This window comes from Leucoraja erinacea, chromosome 13 (genome assembly GCF_028641065.1).
Source record: "Leucoraja erinacea ecotype New England chromosome 13, Leri_hhj_1, whole genome shotgun sequence".
Classification (NCBI taxonomy): domain Eukaryota; kingdom Metazoa; phylum Chordata; class Chondrichthyes; order Rajiformes; family Rajidae; genus Leucoraja; species Leucoraja erinaceus.
Genome location: NC_073389.1, coordinates 28,224,333 through 28,245,971, shown reverse-complemented (window position 1 = coordinate 28,245,971; position 21,639 = coordinate 28,224,333). Strand labels below are relative to the sequence as shown.

At 43.7% G+C, this 21,639-nt stretch overlaps 1 protein-coding gene across 1 annotated transcript; it reads right to left on the bottom strand.

The window, feature by feature from the left end:
• Positions 1-5,860: 5,860 nt before the first annotated feature.
• gdf3 (growth differentiation factor 3) lies at positions 5,861-18,277 on the bottom strand. The gene is made up of 3 exons (XM_055644699.1): positions 17,215-18,277; positions 7,612-7,838; positions 5,861-7,188 (listed from the first exon to the last, which is right to left on the bottom strand). The coding sequence occupies exons 1-3, from the start codon at positions 17,331-17,333 to the stop codon at positions 6,389-6,391; spliced, it is 1,146 nt and encodes a 381-aa protein (XP_055500674.1). The 5' UTR covers positions 17,334-18,277; the 3' UTR covers positions 5,861-6,388.
• Between the last annotated feature and the right edge of the window lie 3,362 nt (positions 18,278-21,639).

Sequence of the window (21,639 nt, the reverse complement as noted above, 5' to 3'; positions counted from 1 at the left end):
ATTACTGAAGTTGTTCATCCTCCCACAAGTTTGGTATTGGCATCTCACTACAAAGATTGTAGATTATTGCTGGACCAAAAAGAATGGAATGTTGGCTCAGGTTGTAGAAGTCCCTCTGTTGCAAAACTGTTTCATTATGTAAGATTATTGCAAGTCTGTTTTCCTCTATTCTGCAATATGCTGGGTTTTGAGGGACATTAGCCAAATGTAGGCAAATGGGACTAGCCCAGAATGCCAACTTGATCAGTATGGACAAACTGGGCCAAAAGCCCTGTGCATGTTGTGTAATTCTGACTATGCAGATCTGAATGGGCTTAGAATTACCATTTAAGCAAACTTGCTCCCTCTTTCCTCATTTTGATTCTTGAGATAATATCGCTTTGTTCTGTAAACAGCATTCAAATACTTATAAAATAGTCAGGAAAGGGAATATGTTATTTTTTATTTTAGTTTGCTTTTAATTTGTATTGTTCATTGACTGCCATAATTTCTGAAATGGTCTTAAAGTAACTTAACTGTTATAAAGCATTAATAAGTGATTTTGTCCAAACAATAGGAAGAGCCTTGCATAAAATGTTTGCATTATTATTGTGTATGATCGTATATTTTTCAGGGATTTGCTATCCCTTGGTGCAGAAGAGGAAGATTTGTTAAGACTGAACATCACTAGCCTTGTTTCTATGTTTTTCTATCTATATATATGCATAACAGCATGAATTATAATCTGATTTCCATACATGAATATGCTAAAGTCATTCATGTGCAGCACCTGTTGATCAGAGCCTGGCTTTACTGTGCAATGTAATTAGGAATATCATTTAGCCTAACCTTATTCTTAGCTAATCCAAATTAAAGCATAAATGTTGCATTCAAGTGTAAGTTAAAAGACTCGCTACAGTATGCACCAGATTGCACAATTTCAAGCTGAAAAATGCTAAAGTTCCTCCCTCCCACCTCCTCTGTTGCTATGCTCCCTCGGGCTTGGTCTCTCATAATTCCAAGGGGAGTAAGGGGCGACCGTGGCTGACAAGGGATGTCAGTATAAAAATAAAAAAGAAGTACAACATGGCAAAGATGGAAGCCAGAGGATTGGGTAACGTTTAAAGAGCAACAAAGGATAACTAAAAAGGCAATACGGGGAGATACGATGAGGTACGAAGGGAAGCTAGCCAAGAATATAAAGGAGGATAGTAAAAGCTTCTTTATGTATGTGAAGAGGAAAAAATTAGTTAAGACCAAAGTTGAACCCTTGAAGACTGAAAAGGGTGAATTTATTATGGGGAACAAGGAAATGGCAGATGGGTTGAACAGATACTTTGGATCCGTCTTCACTAAGACACAAACAATTTTCTTGATGTAGTAGTGGCCAGAGGATGTGGGGTGATGGAAGAACTGAAGGAAATCCACATTAGGCAGGAAATTGTGTTGGGTAAACTGATGGGACTGAAGGCTGATAAATCCCCAGGACCTCATGGTCTGCATCCCAGGGTACTTAAGGAAATGGCTCTAGACTTTGTGAGCGCATTGGTGATCATTTTCCAATGTTCTATAGATTCAGGCTATATTTAAGAGGGAGTTAGATGTGGCCCTTGTGGCTAAAGGGATCAGGGGATATGGGGAGAAGGCAGGAACGTGGTACTGATTGTGGATGATCAGTCATGATCACATTGAATGGCGGTGCTGGCTCAAAGGGCCGAATGGCCTACTCCTGCACCTATTGTCTATTATCTAGAGTGCAGAATGTCATGTTACAGCTCCACAAACTGTCTCAGAAAGCAGTTTCACAGCACTGCCCTATGCAATACTTTTCACCCATGGCCCCAAACTTATATCTGTCTTCTACATTGGCCACCTCATTGGAAAGCAATTAAGTATGGTCAAAAAATGCTGCCTTAGCCACCTGAGCCTACATCCCTTGGAGAAACAAAATAAAAATGCTCACTTTATGCATCAGTGAAGCTGCCTTCTCGCCAGGTACACAAAAATGCTGGAGAAACTCAGCGGGTGCAGCAGCATCTTTGGAGTGAAGGAAATAGGCAACATTTCGGGCCGAAACCCTTCTTCAGACTGATGGTGGACTGATGGATTGATGGGATGATTTTCAAGGTATGCTTTCTCGCCATCTGTGTGAAATGGATTCAAAGACCAGTCAGAAGTCTGATAACATCACATAGCAACTGTAGCACAGCCCAAGGTATCAATATTCAGAAGGCCATAAATGGAGACCTTGCCTGTCCTCTCAGATTAATGACAAAAAGCCAAAAGCACAGTTGTGCAGCAGTAGAGTTGCTACCATAGAGTGCAGCTCAGACCCGGGTTCGATTGTGACTACAGGTGCTGTTTGTATGGAGTTTGTACATTCTCCTTGTGAACATATGGGTATTCTACGAGGTGCTCTGGTTTCTTCACACATTCCAAAGATATACAGACAGGTTTGTAGCTTCTGTAAATTGTCCGTAGTGTATAGGATAAAACTAGTGTATAGGCGATCGATCATCGGCATGGACACGGTGGGCAAAAGGACGTTTCCACACTGTATCCCTAAACTAAGCATAAACTAAACTACACTTAAGAGGAGTTATATTCCCTGAGATGAAGAGAAAAGGACGATCAGCTATGTTCTGTCCTGCTTCTGATGTGTAAAAGTCTGTAATGAGTGACATTCGGTTTCCAGGTCGGTTGTGAAATAGTGGCTCCAGTGAATATAGCTCTACCATCCACCTCATTGACATTGGCTCTTGAAAATGCATGTCACCTTGCCTCCAAATAATCTTTTTGTCCCTTTGTTAATTTAATCAGCAAACAATACGTATGGCTGTAATGTACTTCCTATCAACCATGAGGCACAGCATAGATTTGAAATTGTCATAAAAGCTCTGTAGCTGAAACTGGTGTTGACTTTAATAGATTAGAGCAGCGTATGATTTATATTTTACCCTGCTTATTAAACACCATTATATAATCCTCTAGTGATAAGCAATCAATCGAAGAACATAGCTCTCCACCCCTTTTCTTGTTCTGACCCTGTAGAGGTCACTGTGATGAATATGTGAATAATGGCATTCCTCTGGATCGGTGCAGAATCTAATCACTCCATGTGCGGGGCAAAGCAGTTTTCCCATTCTAGCTTCCAAGATCAGATGAAGGACTGCATCAAACTGTAAGATTAGATTAGAGAGAAAGAGAGAGAGAGAGAGGGAAATAAGGAAATGTTTGCCTCAGTCATGGTCAGAACCACAAGGTTATGGGCTCTCCTGAGACTGGCCATATAAACTAAATCGACATTCACTGCAGTGTTTAAGGAGCTGGCATGGAGGTGCCCCTCCAGTGCAGTGCTGCCCTGTCAGAGGTTCATTGTCACAATGCTGACGGAGACCTTTGCTGTCAGATGTCCCTTTCTCCCCATGCAGTGCTGCAGGCACAGAGGTCAACTTTGAAATCAGTGCAGCAGTCAGAGGAGTCAACTTTGAAATTAGACACAAGTGCTGGTGCCATGGCCTTATTTGAAAAAAAATAACCGATTTCTCCCGGTTCCTGGGAAAATTAACCTTCTCCATTCACTTCCCTTATGCGTCCCTTTCCTCCTTTATGAAGAGGAAAAGATTAGTTAAAACATGAAGAGGAAAAGATTAGTTAAAACATGAAGAGGAAAAGATTAGTTAAAACATGAAGAGGAAAAGATTAGTTAAAACAAATGTAGGTCCCTTGCAGTCAGAAACAGGCGAATTGATCATGGGGAACAAGGACATGGCAGACCAATTGAATAACTACTTTGGTTCTGTCTTCACTAAGGAAGACATAAATAATCTGCCGGAAATAGCAAGGGACTGGGGGTTAAATGAGATGGAGGAACTGAGTGAAATCCAGGTTAGCTGGGAAGTGGTGTTAGGTAAATTGAATGGATTAAAGGCCGATAAATCCCCAGGGCCAGATAAGTGGCATCCCAGAGTACTTAAGGAAGTAGCCGCAGAAATAGTGGATGCATTAGTGATAATTTTTCAAAACTCTTTAGATTCTGGAGTAGTTCCCGAGGACTGGAGGGTAGCTAATGTAACCCCACTTTTTAAAAAGGGAGGGAGAGAGAAAACGGGGAATTACAGACCAGTTAGTCTAACATCGGTGGTGGGGAAAATTCTGGAGTCAGTTATTAAAGATGGAATAGCAGCACATTTGGAAAGTGGTGAATTCATTGGACAAAGTCAGCATGGATTTATGAAAGGTAAATCATGTCTGACGAATCTTATAGAATTTCTCGAGGATGTAACTAGTAGAGTGGATAAGGGAGAACCAGTGGATGTGTTATATCTGGACTTTCAGAAGGCTTTCGACAAGGTCCCACATAAGAGATTAGTATGCAAACTTAAAGCACACGGTATTGGGGGTTCAGTATTGATGTGGATAGAGAACTGGCTGGCAGACAGGGAAGCAAAGAGTAGGAGTAAACGGGTCATTTTCAGAATGGCAGGCAGTGACTAGTGGAGTACCGCAAGGCTCAGTGCTGGGACCCCAGCTATTTACAATATATATTAATAATCTGGATGAGGGAATTGAATGCAACATCTCCAAGTTTGCGGATGACACGAAACTGGGGGGCAGTGTTAGCTGTGAGGAGGATGCTAGGAGGCTGCAAGGTGACTTGAATAGGTTGGGTGAGTGGGCAAATGCATGGCAGATGCAGTATAATGTGGATAAATGTGCGGTTATCCACTTTGGTGGCTAAAACAGGAAAGTAGGCTATTATCTGAATGGTGGCCGATTAGGAAAAGGGGAGATGCAACAAGACCTGGGTGTCATGGTACACCAGTCATTGAAAGTAGGCATTTAGGTGCAGCAGGCAGTGAAGAAAGCAAATGGTATGTTAGCATTCATAGCAAAAGGATTTGAGTATAAGAGCAGGGAGGTTCTACTGCAGTTGTACAGGGTCTTGGTGAGACCACACCTGGAGTATTGCGTACAGTTTTGGTTTCCTAATCTGAGGAAAGACATTCTTGCCGTAGAGGGAGTACAGAGAAGGTTCACCAGACGGATTCCTGGGATGGCAGGACTTTCATATGAAGAAAGACTGGATAGACTTGGCTTGTACACGCTAGAATTTAGAAGATTGAGGGGTGATCTTATAGAAACTTACAAAATTCTTAAGGGGTTGGACAGGCTAGATGCAGGAAGATTATTCCCGATGTTGGGGAAGTCCAGAACTAGGGGTCACAGTTTAAGGATAAGAGGGAAGTCTTTTAGGACCGAGATGAGAAAATCATTTTTCACACAGAGAGTGGTGAATCTGTGGAATTCTCTGCCACAGAAGGTAGTTGAGGCCAGTTCATTGGCTATATTTAAGAGGGAGTTAGATGTGGCCCTTGTGGCTAAAGGGATCAGGGGTTATGGAGAGCAGGCAGGGTTGGGATACTGTTTTGGATGATCAGCCATGATCATATTGAATGGCGGTGCAGGCGCGATGGGCCGAATGTCCTACTCCTGCACCTATTTTCTATGTTTCTATGTCTCTGCTCAGTGGAGAATAATTCCAGCTTCTCAAATCTTTCCATTTAACAGATTTCTCACCTGTTTCTCATCCCGAGGGTGTTCCGATAAAGAACCTAAGGACCATTCTTTAATTGAGATACTAATAGGCTAGCCCAGATTAAAGCTAAACAAAATTGCCCCCTTTTAAATGTATTTATTATATGGAACATTGAATTTCTGATAACAAAGAACACAAAGTGCTGGAGTACCTCTGCAGATCAGGCAGCATCTCTGGAGAACATGGATAGGTGACATTTCGGGTCGAGACCATTAATCGTGTAGTTAGTATTAAGCGGAATGCACAAAATGAATTAATGCTCTAAGTTAATTCAATAACAACTTTTGGAAATCGCACAAGATTAGTACTTGAAAGGAAAAATCTTGCAAACTATAGGTAATGAGGAATAATTGCTTTTATTTCAATAAACTTGCCACAGTTACTAATTGCTCAAAGACCGTACTGTTACTAAAGCAAAATCACTTCATACAGGATATCTGAAATAAAACAAAAACATCCAGGAAATATTCAGTGTGCCAATTGGCACTAGTTCTCTTATGTGTACATTAACGTGAACGTTAACACTTCGGTTCATTATGCTGAAGAAATACAACAAAACGTTTATTGTGAATCAAGTTCCAATTATAATTACAACTTTGAATCAAATGATTTAATTCGACAATTAACTTAAGGGGACATGTTTGAGGATGATGCTAGATGTCGATTCAGGTGGATGAAATTCAATTCACACCACCATCCACCTAAAACAAAACATTAGACAGAAGTTCACCGTGGGGGAAGGTACCATTGCCAAAAGCACTAGGTCTTAAAAATTACAAATTAAAACGCATCTTCACCAGGGAAAATATCCTACCTGCAACCACATTCATCCACCACCATATCATCATAATGGCGCAAAACGACATTCTCATTGTTATCATAATAGAGCATGGAAATGGGGGAGAGCTTAATGGGGACACAGCAGGGTTGTGGGGTTTGCCCGGGGTCAGTGGAATGTACTAGCGTTTGCAGAATGGCGTGGTTGGTACCATTCAGACTCTCACTCAGTGGGTAAGGACACTCTCCATGGCAATAATTGGCCATATAGCCCTGAGGGGCAATGACCCAATGTTGCCAACCGACATCCTTGAACTGGATATGGAGCCTCCTACGTTTGCAGACACGGCTGAATGCAAGTGGCAGCTGAAAGGAGCTCCTCTTCCTTCTGGACGCTTTGCATTTCTCCCGATTCAGAGTCACCACCAACAGGGAGATGTGCAGATCCTGGGCAATTCTGCTGCAAGCTGGGTGAAGCTCCTGGTGATCCCCAATCGAGGTGCTGCCTATCTCCAGGAGTGCCCCCTGATTGCTGTGCTGGTGTCTCCATGCTCTGGAGATATGAGTGAGGTTGAAGTAAAGGGAGCCACGCAGTGATTGAAAGGACTGCAGAGCCACAAGCTCCTGCCTGGAGCTGGAGGGCTCCCCCAAACTCCAGATGGATAAAGTGCAGACTGTGGCTACACCAGGGAAGGGATAGGGGTCGCCAAGGAGGGAGAGTTCCAGCTGAGCCAGTGTCAGCTCTTCCATGTTTTCCAGCACGGACAAGTTGAAGTAAAGCTGCCTCCGCACACAAGAGGAAAGAGACGATTCCAGTTCGGGGTCTGAGTCACCTGACGAAACAGATGGTCAAAGCGCAATTATCAGAACAGCTGGTCAGCGAGATGTGTAGTCTGGGTCCCACAGACCCAATCTGATCTCAAGCCTGGACCCCCCCCCCAACATCTGCGACCCCACTGACTATCACACATGGACCCTGGAACCCGTGACTCCCCGGCCCCTGTAGACCACGACCCCAGTAACCGGCACATTCACCGCAGGAAACAAACATTAGTAACTGGCACACTTGTCTCCAGGAATCGAGACCCTTCTCCCAAACAACCACCAGGTTCAACCCCTCTGAAGCACCTTTGTAATGACTGATACTCCCACCCCAGAAACAAGATCCCCAGCAACTCTCACATTAATCCCAGCTACCCGTACCTCCCTCAACGCCACAGCTTTCATTCCATACCACATCAATAATGGGCTCTTACCCAAATTAGGGAGATGGCGGAGGGTGTCTCCCTCTACCCCCAGCTCATCCATTCTGCATATGTCCTCTCCAGAATCGACCTCGCTGAGAGATCGGGATCTCCTCTGGAACATCTTCCACAGTCGAACTGGGACAGGCCTTGGATCAGAGGGTTGAGGCCGGCTTGTTAAACCCAAAGCTTTTAAAAAGGCCTTTTCCTGAAGCTGGGGGTCCTGTAGCTCAGACAGGCTGAGGGGGGAAAACAAAATCATAGCTAAACAGATAATGAGGGAACCTCGAGCCATCCCCGACTCCAGCACAAAGCACGAGGTGTGTAATGAAGGACAGTGTGCGCCTAGGCCCAGCTCCAGTTACAGTCTGAGATTAGCTTCAACAACTCTGCTGAATGGTGATTTCATCTCTCTCTCACTTTGTCATTAGCATTTCAATTAAGAGTTTTAGGCAAAGATCTGCTATAGGATATTTGGTTTTAGGAGCAGCCCCTCATACTGGGGAGGAGTTTGAGACTCAGATAGCTTCCTTCCCTCAGCCAAATAGATTTTGTCTCAAATATCCTTGAGACTAGGAGGCGCAAATCAGCTTCCACCAATTCCCACCTGCTGAGAGCATTTAATTGCTACCAAATGTTGGTATTTGCAATTGAAAGGTCTTATCTCCTTCTCCAGACAGTTGTTGATGGTTACTGAATTTGAACTGTGCTGCATGATCCTTAACCCCCAATAAACAATGCCTTAAATCATTAAACAAATTATTGCCAGTTTGAGAATTGAACTACAGGAATTAGTCATGCAGCCTCTCTAATTTATTACAACATGGCTGTTCTGTATTTTAACTCCAAATGCGCATCTTTATCTGTAATTCTTCAGACCCTAGCCGAACAAAAATAAATAACAAACATTTCCACAGGATGGTTTGGGAGAGTGTTCCCAATTATCCCTATCCTTCATGTGATGTCCATTCCTCAACTTCTTGCTTGAATTTTGAGGTTATGGGAGCCTTTGCTGTGGACTCAGTACAATGAATAGTTTCTCTCCAGCCAGTTTTGTCAACCCCTTGAATCATCTTCAGTACCTCAATTATTTCCGTACCTCAAGTACATCTTCAGTACCTCAAATTTCTCTGCTTAAGACAGTTCGGTAAATTACCCCTAGTTCATCGGATGTAACAGTGGGATAACATAGAACTAGTGTACGGGTGATCAATACTCAGAATGGACTTGGTTAGCTGAAGGGCTTGTTTCCACACTGTATCTACAAAATAAACTAAGGAAGTAGCTGTGAGGTACAGTAATAACATTTAAAAGGCATTTGGACTGGCACATGGATAGGAACAATCTAGAGGCATATGGGCCTGGTACAAGATAATGGGACTAGAGTGGGTGGGGTGCCCTCGTCAGTAAGGCCGAATTTGAGCCATAGAGCCTGTTTCCATGCTGCATGACTCGATAACTGTGTTACCTCCTGGTGGATTCTGTGTAAACCAGTACCACCTACAGGCTTCTGTCTAAAGTACCACATCCAATAGGAAACACAATTGACATAATACATACATCATCAGTATGGCGTAAAAAACAGGCCTCTCAGCCCACGGTGTCAATGCGTCCTTATACCTCCGTTATTTCCTTCCAGGGACCTTCCAGGTGACACAGTGTTTCACATGCACCTCCTCTCACCTCATCTACAGCATCCGATGTACATTGGTGGGACAATACAATCACATCGAAGAAGGGTCCCAACCCGCAAACGTCACTTATCCAGAGATGCTGCCTGGCCCGCTGAGTTACTCCAGTATTTTGTGTCTCCCATAACCAGGATGTTACTTGGATTAGAGAATATTACTTTTAAGGTTTGACAAATTTGGATTGTTTTCTCTAGAATGTCAGAGGCCAAGTTGAGACTTTGATTTTTGTAAAGTTAATGATAGGCATTGATAAATCAGAATCTGTCTCCAGGAGTGGAAATGTTAACTACCAGAGAGCAGAGGTTTAGCGTAAGTGGAAACATTTAAAATGGCAGGTTCATTTTACAAAGAGAGTGGGAAGTAGCTGGAATGTGCTGCCATGGGTGGTGGTGGAAATACATACAATACTGGCATTTAAGAGGATTTTAGTTAGACTCATGAATATGCATTGAATGGAGGGATATGGATCATGTGCAGATCTAAAGAGCCAGTTCCTGTACTGTTTTATAATCTTTGACATAAAGCAGAACATTCTATTCATCTTTTTACTTTACATACTTCCTTACAACATTGGAAACACATTACGCCCTATTTCCCCACTTATTTTCTGTGCAACATTCCCATCAATTCTCCCCACACTACATACTAGGGCCAATTTATAGCAGCTAATTAGCCTCCCAACTGAAGCATCCAGAGGTAACCCACCCAATCACAGAGAGAAGAAAACAAGTTTCACACAGATACACCCGAGGTAGGTTTCAACGGGTTGCATAGTGAGAAGCTGTTTTACGAGCTAACAATTGGATTGTTTTATCTGGAACGTCAGAGGCTAAGTTGAGTCCTGATAGATTTTTGTAAGGTTAATGATAGGTATTGATAAAGGTAGTCAGAAATTTTCTCCCAGTGGAAATGTGAATTACTAGAGGGCATGCGTTTGCCCTTTGTTTCACTCCTTTGGTTTTTTTTGCTCTCGGTTAGTTTTAGTGATTTTTGAAATTGAATTCCTAAACCATTCTACTCAATAGTTACACTGCTAAGAATATAGTCTGAACTATGTTTTTTAGGCTTGCAGTTTGAAGTCTGTTTTCTGGAAGGCAAATTAGTGGCAACTTATTTCTCCAAAATTAGAGGAGTACACATTTCAGTCTGTGCGGCCACAAGGCAATCAATGAGTTAAAATGGTATCAGTTCAGTCGTTTTAACACTCAGTTCAGTCGTAATTGTCTGGGGAATACAGACAATTCCTTTCAGCTATAAACATCATCACCCTTTGAGGTGGTACTCAGTACACTCAGCAGGTGAAAATTGATGTAGTAACTGCAGACAATGAGTCACAGGACATCCCAATGTTCCGAATACGTTTGGCTGAGCAAAGCTTGCCACTTTGAAATGTTAATTGCAGAGAGAGTGCTAATTGCAGAGCAAATGCTAAAATCCAAAGATCCTCGAGCAAGCAAGATAGATCACTCGGCGAAAAAGACGTAGTACGGTCATGGGCAGATTTAAGGGTAACTTTTGGCCCCATTTCCGCAACCGGCTTCCGTCTCTGCACCAAATGTCCCATAGCGGAGCAAAGATACTAGTGCAGAGACGGAAGCCGGTTACGGAAATATCCTCATAAAAATAAAAGTTATTCGGTAAAAATCTTCTCCTCATTTTCAGAATTATAATTTATTAACACAAACTGTTTCCCCGCAACGTTGATTACACTACAAGTCGGGTAGGATTACTGAAATGGATGAAAAAAAGGCCCACGTTCCGCACCGTTGCGTACTACACGTCAGCCCATTGCATTTAGCAGGAGTGGCCTATCTTGCTCCGCTATAGGATCTTTGCTAAAATCTCCCATCTGCAGAGTTGTTGATGGTGATCCCAGACTGTGCAGTAATTGGGCTACGCTTCACAACATCCATCATTTTTCTTCTTTGACAGTCTACTTGAGGAATCATTGGGCAGAATGTATCAGTTTTGTTCAGGACAGAGCTACAGCCACTTGCTACAGCCTAACAGGTCCAGCAACCTGGGTTTGAGTCCTCTCTTTGTGGAGTCTGCATGTTCTTACTGTGACTGTGCAGTATTTCCTAGGTGCTCTGGTTTTCTATAACAGTCCAAAGACGTGCAAGGTGGTAGGTTGTTAGGCACTGTAAATTGCCCCAGTGATCGAATAAGGGGAAGGGGGGTAGGGTGCAGGGGGAAGTCCATGAAAATGTGTGAAGTATGAAATGGATAGAATTAGTGCAAAAATGAGTGCTTCATGAAAGTCTTCCCGGACCTATGGTAAGTTTCCATGCTCTTAGTCTCTGACTGTGCATTTTCCTGCAGGATATTCAGTGCAGTGCACCCCCCGAGTGACTTGGAGTGAAATGTTTTCATTTGCAACAGTCACCCATTCCATCTAGACTGTGTGTATGCCAAGAAGGTTTGAAAAGGGATGAAATGGTGTTTCTTGATGTAGATCCTGAGCCGTTAAGTATCCTGTATCTTTGTGCTCCACGAATCCTTCCAGGAACATATACCAAGACACACATTCATCATTGCTGGATATTCATCTTAGTGAAAGAGGCACTTTAGTCTGTAGGAAATATGCTGTTCTTCAAGCGTAAGGAGTTGCAGACGACACATTCCAAGATGAAGGATTACGCGCCAAGGGCCATGCTGAATCGCGGCACAGCAGATTGTACAGCATCTTGTAGAGAAAGGTAACTTTTCAAGTTAATAACCCTTCTTCAGGCGATCCCAGACCTGAAACATGAATGCTGTTCCTTTTTCCTTAGATGCTGACCGACATGCGGAACATTTCTTGTTTTCTTCTAAATTTCAAGCATCTGAAGTTCAATGTCCACATGTAAAGATGCTCCTTTGTGCACCATTAGAATGGGGCTAATTGGAAATTGGACCAGATGATACAAGCTCTTTCTGTAGGCGGTGGCACAAGATTCTGGTATATCAAAATTGTTTGAATTGGAACGTCAAGTGTGAATCCAAATGGTCCTGCTGACATACTGCATTACAGCATGGTATGGCAGCTGCACCATGGCAGACAGGGAGAGGCTTCAGAGGGTAACTAGGACAGCGCAGAAGATCATTGGTTGCCCTCTCCCCTCCCTGATGGATATCTACACCTCCCGCTGCCTTAGCAGGGCAAAGAAGATCATCAAAGACAGCTCCCATCCTGCGTTTGGACTGTTCGACCTGCTGCCCTCTGGAAGGCGCTATAGGTGCATCAAATCCAGGACAAATAGACTCAGAAATAGTTGCTTTCCGAGAATTATAACTACTCTTAATTCAAATTCACACATGCACTGACTTCACTGCCCAACACCCGGACTTCCATCTGTATATATGTATATATGTATGTAGCGCCGCAGAATTGTGCACCAATCCCCCCCCCCCCCCCCCCCCTTCTCCCTTCTGTTTTTGTTTTTCTGTTTCTTGTTTTTTGTGCTAAATTGTATGTATGCACTGAGTACGAGCAGCTTTCAGTTTCACTGTACATGTATAGTGACAATAAATGGCATATCAATATCAATACCAGTACATATCATGTTCAGCACATGGGAAGCATTCAAATTAAAGCAGTGGCTGTGGGTACTGTTCCAAGACTGATCAGTGCATGGTAGACTCACTGAAGTCCTGTTTGTTGTGTCAGGACTGCAGGCTGTACAGTTCTGGGGTAAATATGAGATGGCCATCTCATTCCTTCCAACGTGTGCATAGTTGGGGGGACAGACCCTTCCCTGCTGATTATGGTTAGAAATATTACTGTTCAAGTTGTGTACTTCTATGGAGCAGATCACACAGACAAGGAGGAATTTGGCTGTCATAAAATGTTTGTAATTCTCTACACTGACGCTTGTGAAATCCAAATCACAAGATAAAAATAGATTGTTGTTGTTTAGCTGTGACAAGGGTTATGGAGCATGTAGGAAAGTAGTGTTGAAATTGAGATCCGCCAGTTTTGCTGAATGGCTCAGAAGAGTCATAACGACTATACACATTTGTTTTTGTTTGCAACTAGCTAAAATGGCAAAGCAGGTCAGCTCGTAATTAAGTGACTGTAAGGGAAAGCAAATGGGTTACATACGAATTAGGAACAGAAGTAAACCACTCAGCTCAAGCCTGCCCCACCATTTAATAAGATCAAGACTGATTTCATTATCAAAGCAAGGACAGGCAGGGAGAGGTTCATGAACATGGGGATAATGAACAGCTGAAGTGTGTTTACTTTAATGCAAGGTGTATTGTGGATAAAGCTGATGAAGCCTGGATCATTCTAGGAATTATAATTTTATGGCCATTACGGAAACTTAGTTTTGAGAGGGACAGGACTGGCAGCCTGGGTTTCGATGTTTCAGATGAGATGGAGAGGGAGGTAAAAGAGGTGGAGGAGTTGCTTTGCTAATCAGGGAGAATGTCACGGCGATACTCGGAGGGTACATATACTGCGGCATTGTGGGTTGAGCTAAAAAAATTAGAAAGGTTCAATTGTTCTAATGGGATTATATTACAGGCCACTCAATAGCCAGGGGGAGATAGAGTATCAGATATGTAGACAGATTACGGTAGGATGCTGTGGCATTGGGGATGACGCAGGTACAGCAGTGACCACACCGACACTCACAGTAAGGTGAACTTACATAATTTACTCTACATACAGTGGTAAGAAAGTCTAGGACCACATGGGGGCACTGTCCCTCACTGTCAGAGCACATGTGATGACTAGCCATCTCGGGCTTGTTCCAGCATCTTGGTCCTGGTCTTTGAAGGAGGAGGCATGGTGACCCAGACTTCTTCCTGCAGTTTACCCTTGCTTTGATGGGAGGTATTGACATTATTGATTTCTTCCTGGTGGCTCAGCTTTGAGCTTGAAGAGACTGGCAGTCTCTGGATTATCCTGGCGGCCAGTCTATGACTGTGTGTGTGGACGCTGTCCCTTGGTGTCTGTAATGAAGAAGAGGTTCTGGGATATGAGGCTTGCCCATGCTCCTCTTAGCCTCAGGTAGAGGTTCTTTCCCAGCGTCTCCATGGCTTATTTCCCAGCCTTTCAAGTCTTGACCACATGGTGGTGCTGGTGGTCTTGAGTTATTTCCCCAGCAGCTCAATCTTCTTCGAACCTGCGAATCGGGAGCGTCTCCTTCCTCCTTATCTCATCCCCCTCCCTTCTCTGGTGAGAATGCTGGGCTTTTAGAGGGAGTAGATGACAAGGTTCAAGTGGCCAAGCAATAATAGGACCCAGCTGTTACTAATATTGATGAGGATTGACCTCTCCTGACCTGCCAGCCAGTTTAGCTTGGAGATAGTTTTAGTTTAGTTTAGAGCATGGAAACAGGCCCTTCGGCCCACCTAATCGGCACTGACCAGCAATCTCCCCACACACTATCCTACATCCACTAGGAACAATTTACAATTTTACCAAGACAATTAATATCCAAACCTGTACGGCTTTGGAGTGTGGGAGGAAACTGAAGCTCCCGGAGAAAACCCACACAGGTCAGGGGGAGAACATACAAACTCTGTACAAAGAGCAGCCTTGGTTAGGATCGAACCCGGGTCTCTGGCATTGTAAGTCAGCAACTCTACAACTGTGCCAGCCTGCCGCCCTAAGGGGTCAGAGAGACATCTAAGGCAATGCAAGAACCACAGGGTTGTTGACGTGGGTGACTAACTTCCCCAATATTTACAGGATCTTACTCAGGACAAGTGGATAATACGGAGGAAGAATTTGTTAAGTGTTTCCAAAGAGATTGCCTGAAACAGTATGTGGGTAGACCAACTTAAGGAGGGACCTTGTGGTGTGAAACAAGCCTTGCCAGGTGACTTGTGTTGCGGTGGAAGAAGAATTTGCCGATATTGATCACAACTCCACGTTTAAAAAAGACACAAAGTATTGGAGTCTCACCAGGTCATGCACCATTCATTTTAAGATTATTTTGAATAGGGACAGGTCTGGATGTTTGGAGTCAGAAGATGTGGGCGAGATACTAAACAAGTATTTTGCATCTGTATTCTCCGAGGCGAAGGACTTGGAAGACAGCGAGATCGGTGTGGAGAATACAAATATGCCAAGGCAGTTTGAGATGAAGAAGGAGGTGGCACTGAGGCTCTTGAGGAACATTAAGGAATTTTCCAATTTTGCATCAATTTTTCTTTTTGAAAAGAACAGAAGAGAAATTTCAAAATTCTGCTATCAGGTGCAGAAAATAACCATATAACCATATAACAATTACAGCACGGAAACAGGCCATCTCGGCCCTACAAGTCCATGCCGAACAACATTTTTTCCCTTAGTCCCACCTGCCTGCACTCATACCATAACCCTCCATTCCCTTCTCATCCATATGCCTATCCAAATTATTTTTAAATGATACCAACGAACCTGCCTCCACCACTTCCACTGGAAGTTCATTCCACACCGCTACCACTCTCTGAGTAAAGAGAAAATACTTTGTAGATTCCGCTGTAAACAGTCTAGTTTTAATTTTAAAGCTTTGTCCCCCTTATTCTTAACCCTCCACAAGGTAACTGTACCCAATCTATTAAAATATTTAAGATTTTAATACTACAATTTAAACTATGATGACATGTTACATAAATTATCTCAGCATTCTATAGTTCTAGTGTATGCCTGCCAATTTGTATATGGAATGAGCTGCCAGAGGAAGTAGTAGAGACAAGTACAACTATGACATTTAAAAGACTCTGTGTGAAAGGTAGCCCCTCAAGTCCTTTTTAAATCTTTTCACTCTCACCTATGCCCTTTAATTTTAGACTTGCCTATCCTTAAGGAAAGATTATGGTTGATAACTTTATCTATGCTCCTCATGATTTTGTAATAAAATAGAAAGCTGAAACGTTCATTTACAAGATGAGTATCCCAGGACATTATTCTAATTCTTAACTGCAGGATTATAATTTTAAATGCTCTCAGCATAAGGAAACAGGCAGTGCAAAATCACAGTGCAAGACCACATGCACAGCAAGATCAATAATATTGAAATTTATGTTCAGTTGTAGAACCACAAGGTCCATGCCGAACATGATGCCAAGTTAAACTAATATCCTCTGCCTGCACATGATCCATGCCCATTTCCTGCATATCCATGTGCCTATCAAAAAGCCTCTTGCATGTCACTACCATCAAATTTTTAACAGAGTAAGAAGAATAAAGAGTAGCCAGTTTAGACAAGCCCCATGGCGTTTTTCAAACATTATTATTTCCAATTGTAAATCACAGCATCTCTTGACCTCTTTTCCAGTGCTATGATTGTTTTACAACCATGGCATTACTTTAGTCCATGTCAGTGCAGAATTTCGCTGTACTAAAACACCAGTCGTTAGTTTTGTGCACAAGATTCTGCTGTATAGCTGTAACTCACATACCCGATTCAGAATTCCTACCACAGAATGAACCAAATCCGACCCCTCCAATGCTATGCACAACATATTTATTTCACTAACAACATCAAGTGAATACTCATGGGCAGGGCCGGCCTTCAGCCGATTGGGCCCCGCGCTAATTTTCCGTATTTCATACAGAAATACGAATTTGCCTCGTTTTTTTTAAACAAACATGGATAAAAACCACTGGACCGGCCATCAGACAAAAATGATTTGTTAACTACTACTGTTAGCACTTGTTAACAGCCAGTAGTTAACAAGTAGTTATACAATGTGTCATCGATGCATCGATCCACATTCCTCAGTAAATGTAATTGTGTTTTGACCAAGTATTAATGACGCCGCGTTCCTTTGGATAAAATTCATGGGGCTCCCGTTAGTGTGCAGGGGTCGGTGCGGACTCGGTGGGCCGAAGTGCCTGTTTCCGCGCTGTATCTCTCAACTAAGATAATCTATGGAAAGAACGCAGAGCATCTTTATTGGTTCATTAAGACTTGACGGGGATTTCAAATCTCGCACGAGATACCTTCGCAGTACGATGGCGCAGCGGTAGAGTCGCTGCCTCACAGCGCCAGAGACCCCGGTTCCTTCCTGATGACCGGTGTTGTTTGTAGGGAGTTTATACGTTCTTCCTGTGACATGCATTGGTTTTCTCCGAGATCTTCACTTTCCTCCCACTATCCAAAGACGTACAGGTTGTAGGTTATGTGGCTTGGTACAAATGTAAATTGTCACTAGTGTGTGTGGGATAGTATTTGTGTGCAGGGATTGTTGGTCGGTGCAGACTCTGTGGGCTGAAGGGCCTGTTTCTGTGCTGTATCATTAAACTAAAACAGATAATCTATGGAAAGAAAGCAGAGCATCTTTATTGGCACGTTATGACTTGACGGGGATTTCAAATCCCGCACGAGATACCTTCAAGAATGGAGCATGCATTTCTACCAGTCATAGAAACAGAAACATAGAAAATAGGTGCCGGAGGAGGCCATTCGGCCCATCAAGCCAGCACTTCCATTCAATATGATCATGGCTGATCATCTAAAATCAGTATCCCCGTTCATGCTTTCTCCCCTTGATTACGTTAGCCCTAAGAGCTAAATCTCTCTTGATAACACCCAGTGAATTGGCCTCCACTGTCTTCTGTGGCAGAGAATTGCACAGATTCACAACTCTCTGGGTGAAAAGGTTTTTCCTCATTTCAGTCCTAAATGGCCTACCCCTTTATTCTTAAACTGTGGCCCCTGTCACAACTGTGGACTCCCCAGTCACTCTGGGTGAAGGCCAGGTGGAGCTGACAATGTTTGCGTCTTCCACTTAAAATAAAAGTCAACTGAATTACGGAATGTTAGAGAAAGAAGTGTATTGATTTCTCTTTCATTAGAAGCACGGTTGACATTTGTTACAAAGAGAAATCAACTGTTATTTCAAGTAATTTAAAAGTCACTTCATTAAACACGGGGACATGAAGTGTGGAGATTGCTTTCTTCACTGCTTTCAGTGACACGTCCATGGGCTCCACTGAACAATGTAATGAATATCTTCTTCATTTGACCTCAACTGAGCGTTATGACAATATTTACTTAGCGAGATCCTAGATCACCTTGCAATAAGCTCTAGCCATCATGGTTAGAGTGAAAAGTTTCAATTTTTTTTTAATTGAGAAGAGCTATCATCTTAGGTATTGATCGCAGGTCGCTTTACCCACTCTGGTCTCAGAGCCCGTGATTCCAATCACGGCAGCCTCCTGAATGCAGAGATGTGTGAGTTTACTGAATCCAATGTGACGATACAATTGAGCCTGATTTAGGTTTTTAGTTCAGTCAATGCCCAAGGCAGACCAAACGTGTTAAACAGAGATTGGTCAGATACTGAGCTTTACACAGTGAGAAATCATGTGAAATAATCACTGAATTTTATTTTAAATGAATGTACCTGCATGTTATACTGTTTAGTTTGCTGCCTTATAGCGCCAGAGACCTGGGTTCAATCCTGACTAAGGGTGCTGTCTGTTTGGTGTTTGTACATTATCCATGTGATTCCGTGGGTTTTCTCCGGATGCTCCAGTTTCCTCCCACACAGACATAGATTTATAGGTTAATTGTCCTCTGTAAAACTGTAAATTGTTCCTAGTGTGTAGGATAGTGCTAGTGTAGGGGGTGATCGCTAGTCGACGTGGACTCGGTGGGCCAAAGGGCCTGTTTCCATGCTGTATCTCTAAAGTAAAGTCTAAAGTAAAGTAACAGGGTCTGATTAAATATATCCAAGGATACGATGGGAAGCTGGAAGAAATTGCAGGAGTCCTGGCTTAGATATATGAATTATCTTAGACATGGGTGAAGTGTAGGAAGATTGGAGGATGGCTAATGTTATGCTTCTATTTAAGAAGGGTTACAATGAAAAACCTGGGAGCTGTAGACTAGTAATCCTGACATCGGTGGTAGGAACATTACTGGAGGGAATCCTGAGATAAGATATGCATGCACTTGGAAAAAGAACACGAGTTAATTATGAATAGTTAGCATGGTTTTGTATCTTGAAGATTGTATTTCACAAATTTGATTGAGGTCTTTAATGAAGTAGCCACAGTGGTTGATGAGAGCAGAGCAAGGCCTTTGATAAGGTTCCATATACTACGCTGTTCTGGAAGATTAGATTGCATGGGATCACATGTTTTAACTTATAACTACCTAAAATTGAAGAATTCAATGTTATACCCTTCTTTGATTACCGTCTCTAAAAAGTCTCAGAGGTGATAAATCTGGCTGTAAATTTTGCTTCAGAGGCGTTTTCTTTTTGTATGTAACATAGAAACATAGAAATTAGGTGCAGGAGTAGGCCATTCAGCCCTTCGAGCCTGCACCGCCATTCAATATGATCATGGCTGATCATCCAACTCAGTATCCCGTACCTGCCTTCTCTCCATACCCCCTGATCCCCTTAGCCACAAGGGCCACATCTAACTCCCTCTTAAATATAGCCAATGAACTGGCCAAATATAGCAATGAACTGGCCAAATGTAAAACCCCACTTGAGAACCATGGGGGATTTTAAAATTTTATAGCCAGATTTATCACTTCTGAAACTTTTTAGATGCCAATGGAATCAAGTTCCAAAAAACACAAATAATGCCTTACTGTTAATGAAATGCAGTGAGCAAACGGCCAATGTTCGCCAAGCACTTTAGCTGTTGTTGTCCCTTCAGCTCTCGCTTCTATCTACCGTCATTTCTCCTCACTTTTGGAATTCTGAAGTAGACAGGAAGACGGCGGCATTGGGCTTGTGCTTCATCCTACCGCCGGGCTCCCCGGGACAGGCCACAGGATCTTTGGTGCTGAGTGACCAGCGGCAGTTTTAGTTGGTGACCCGCCATTCCCCACGATCTGCCACCGCTGAACACCCACCCACACACCCAATCACTCACCCACCCACACACACACACACAATCACACCCACCCACACACACACACACAATCACACACCCACACACACACACAATCACACACACCCACACACACACACACAATCACACCCACACACCCAATCACTCACCCACCCACACACACAATCACACCCACCCAACACACACAATCACACCCACCCACACACACACAATCACACCCACACACAATCACTCACCCACACACACAATCACACCCCACCCACACACCCAATCACTCACCACCCACACACACAATCACACCCACACAATCACACCCACACACACACAATCACACCCACCCACACAATCACACCCACCCACACACACAATCACGCCCACCCACACACACAATCACACCCACACTCTCTCACAATCACACCCACACACACACACAATCACACACACACCCACACACACAATCACACCCACACTCTCACACAAACACACACACCCACACTCACACACACACACACAACACACACACACAACACAACACACACACACACACCCACACACACACAATCACACCCACACACACACACAATCACACCCACCCACACACACACACACACACACACAATCACACCCACCCACACAATCACACCCACCCACACACAATCACACCCACCCACACACACACACAATTACACCCACCCACCCACACACACAATCACACACTCACCCACAAACACACACCCCCACACACACACACCCACACACACACACACACACACAATCACACCCCACCCACACAATCACACCCACCCACACACAATCACACTCTCACCCACACACACAATCACACTCACCCACACACACACACACACACACACACACACACACACACACACACACACACACACACACCCACACACACACACAATCACACCCCCACACACACACAATCACACCCACACACCCACACACCCACACACAATCACACACACACAAACTCTCTCACACACACACAATCACACCCACACACACAATCACACACACAATCACACCCACCCACACACACAATCACTCACCCCACACACACAATCACACCCACCCACACACACAACCACCCACCCACACCCACACAATCACACCCACACACAATCACACCCACCCACACACACACACACACACACACCCACACACACACAATCACACCCACACACACACAATCACACACACACACACACCCACCCACACACACAAACACTCACCCACACACACAACCACCCACCCACACACACACACACACAATCACCCACCCACACACACTCACCCACCCACACTCGCAAACAACTCCCACCCACACACACACACACACACACAACACACCCACCCACACAATCACATCACCCCACCCACACACAATCACACCCACCCACCCACACACACAATCACTCACCCCCACCACACAATCACACCCACACCCACCCACACACACAATCACTCACCCACACACACACACATTACACCCACACACACACACAATCACTCACCCACACACACAATCAC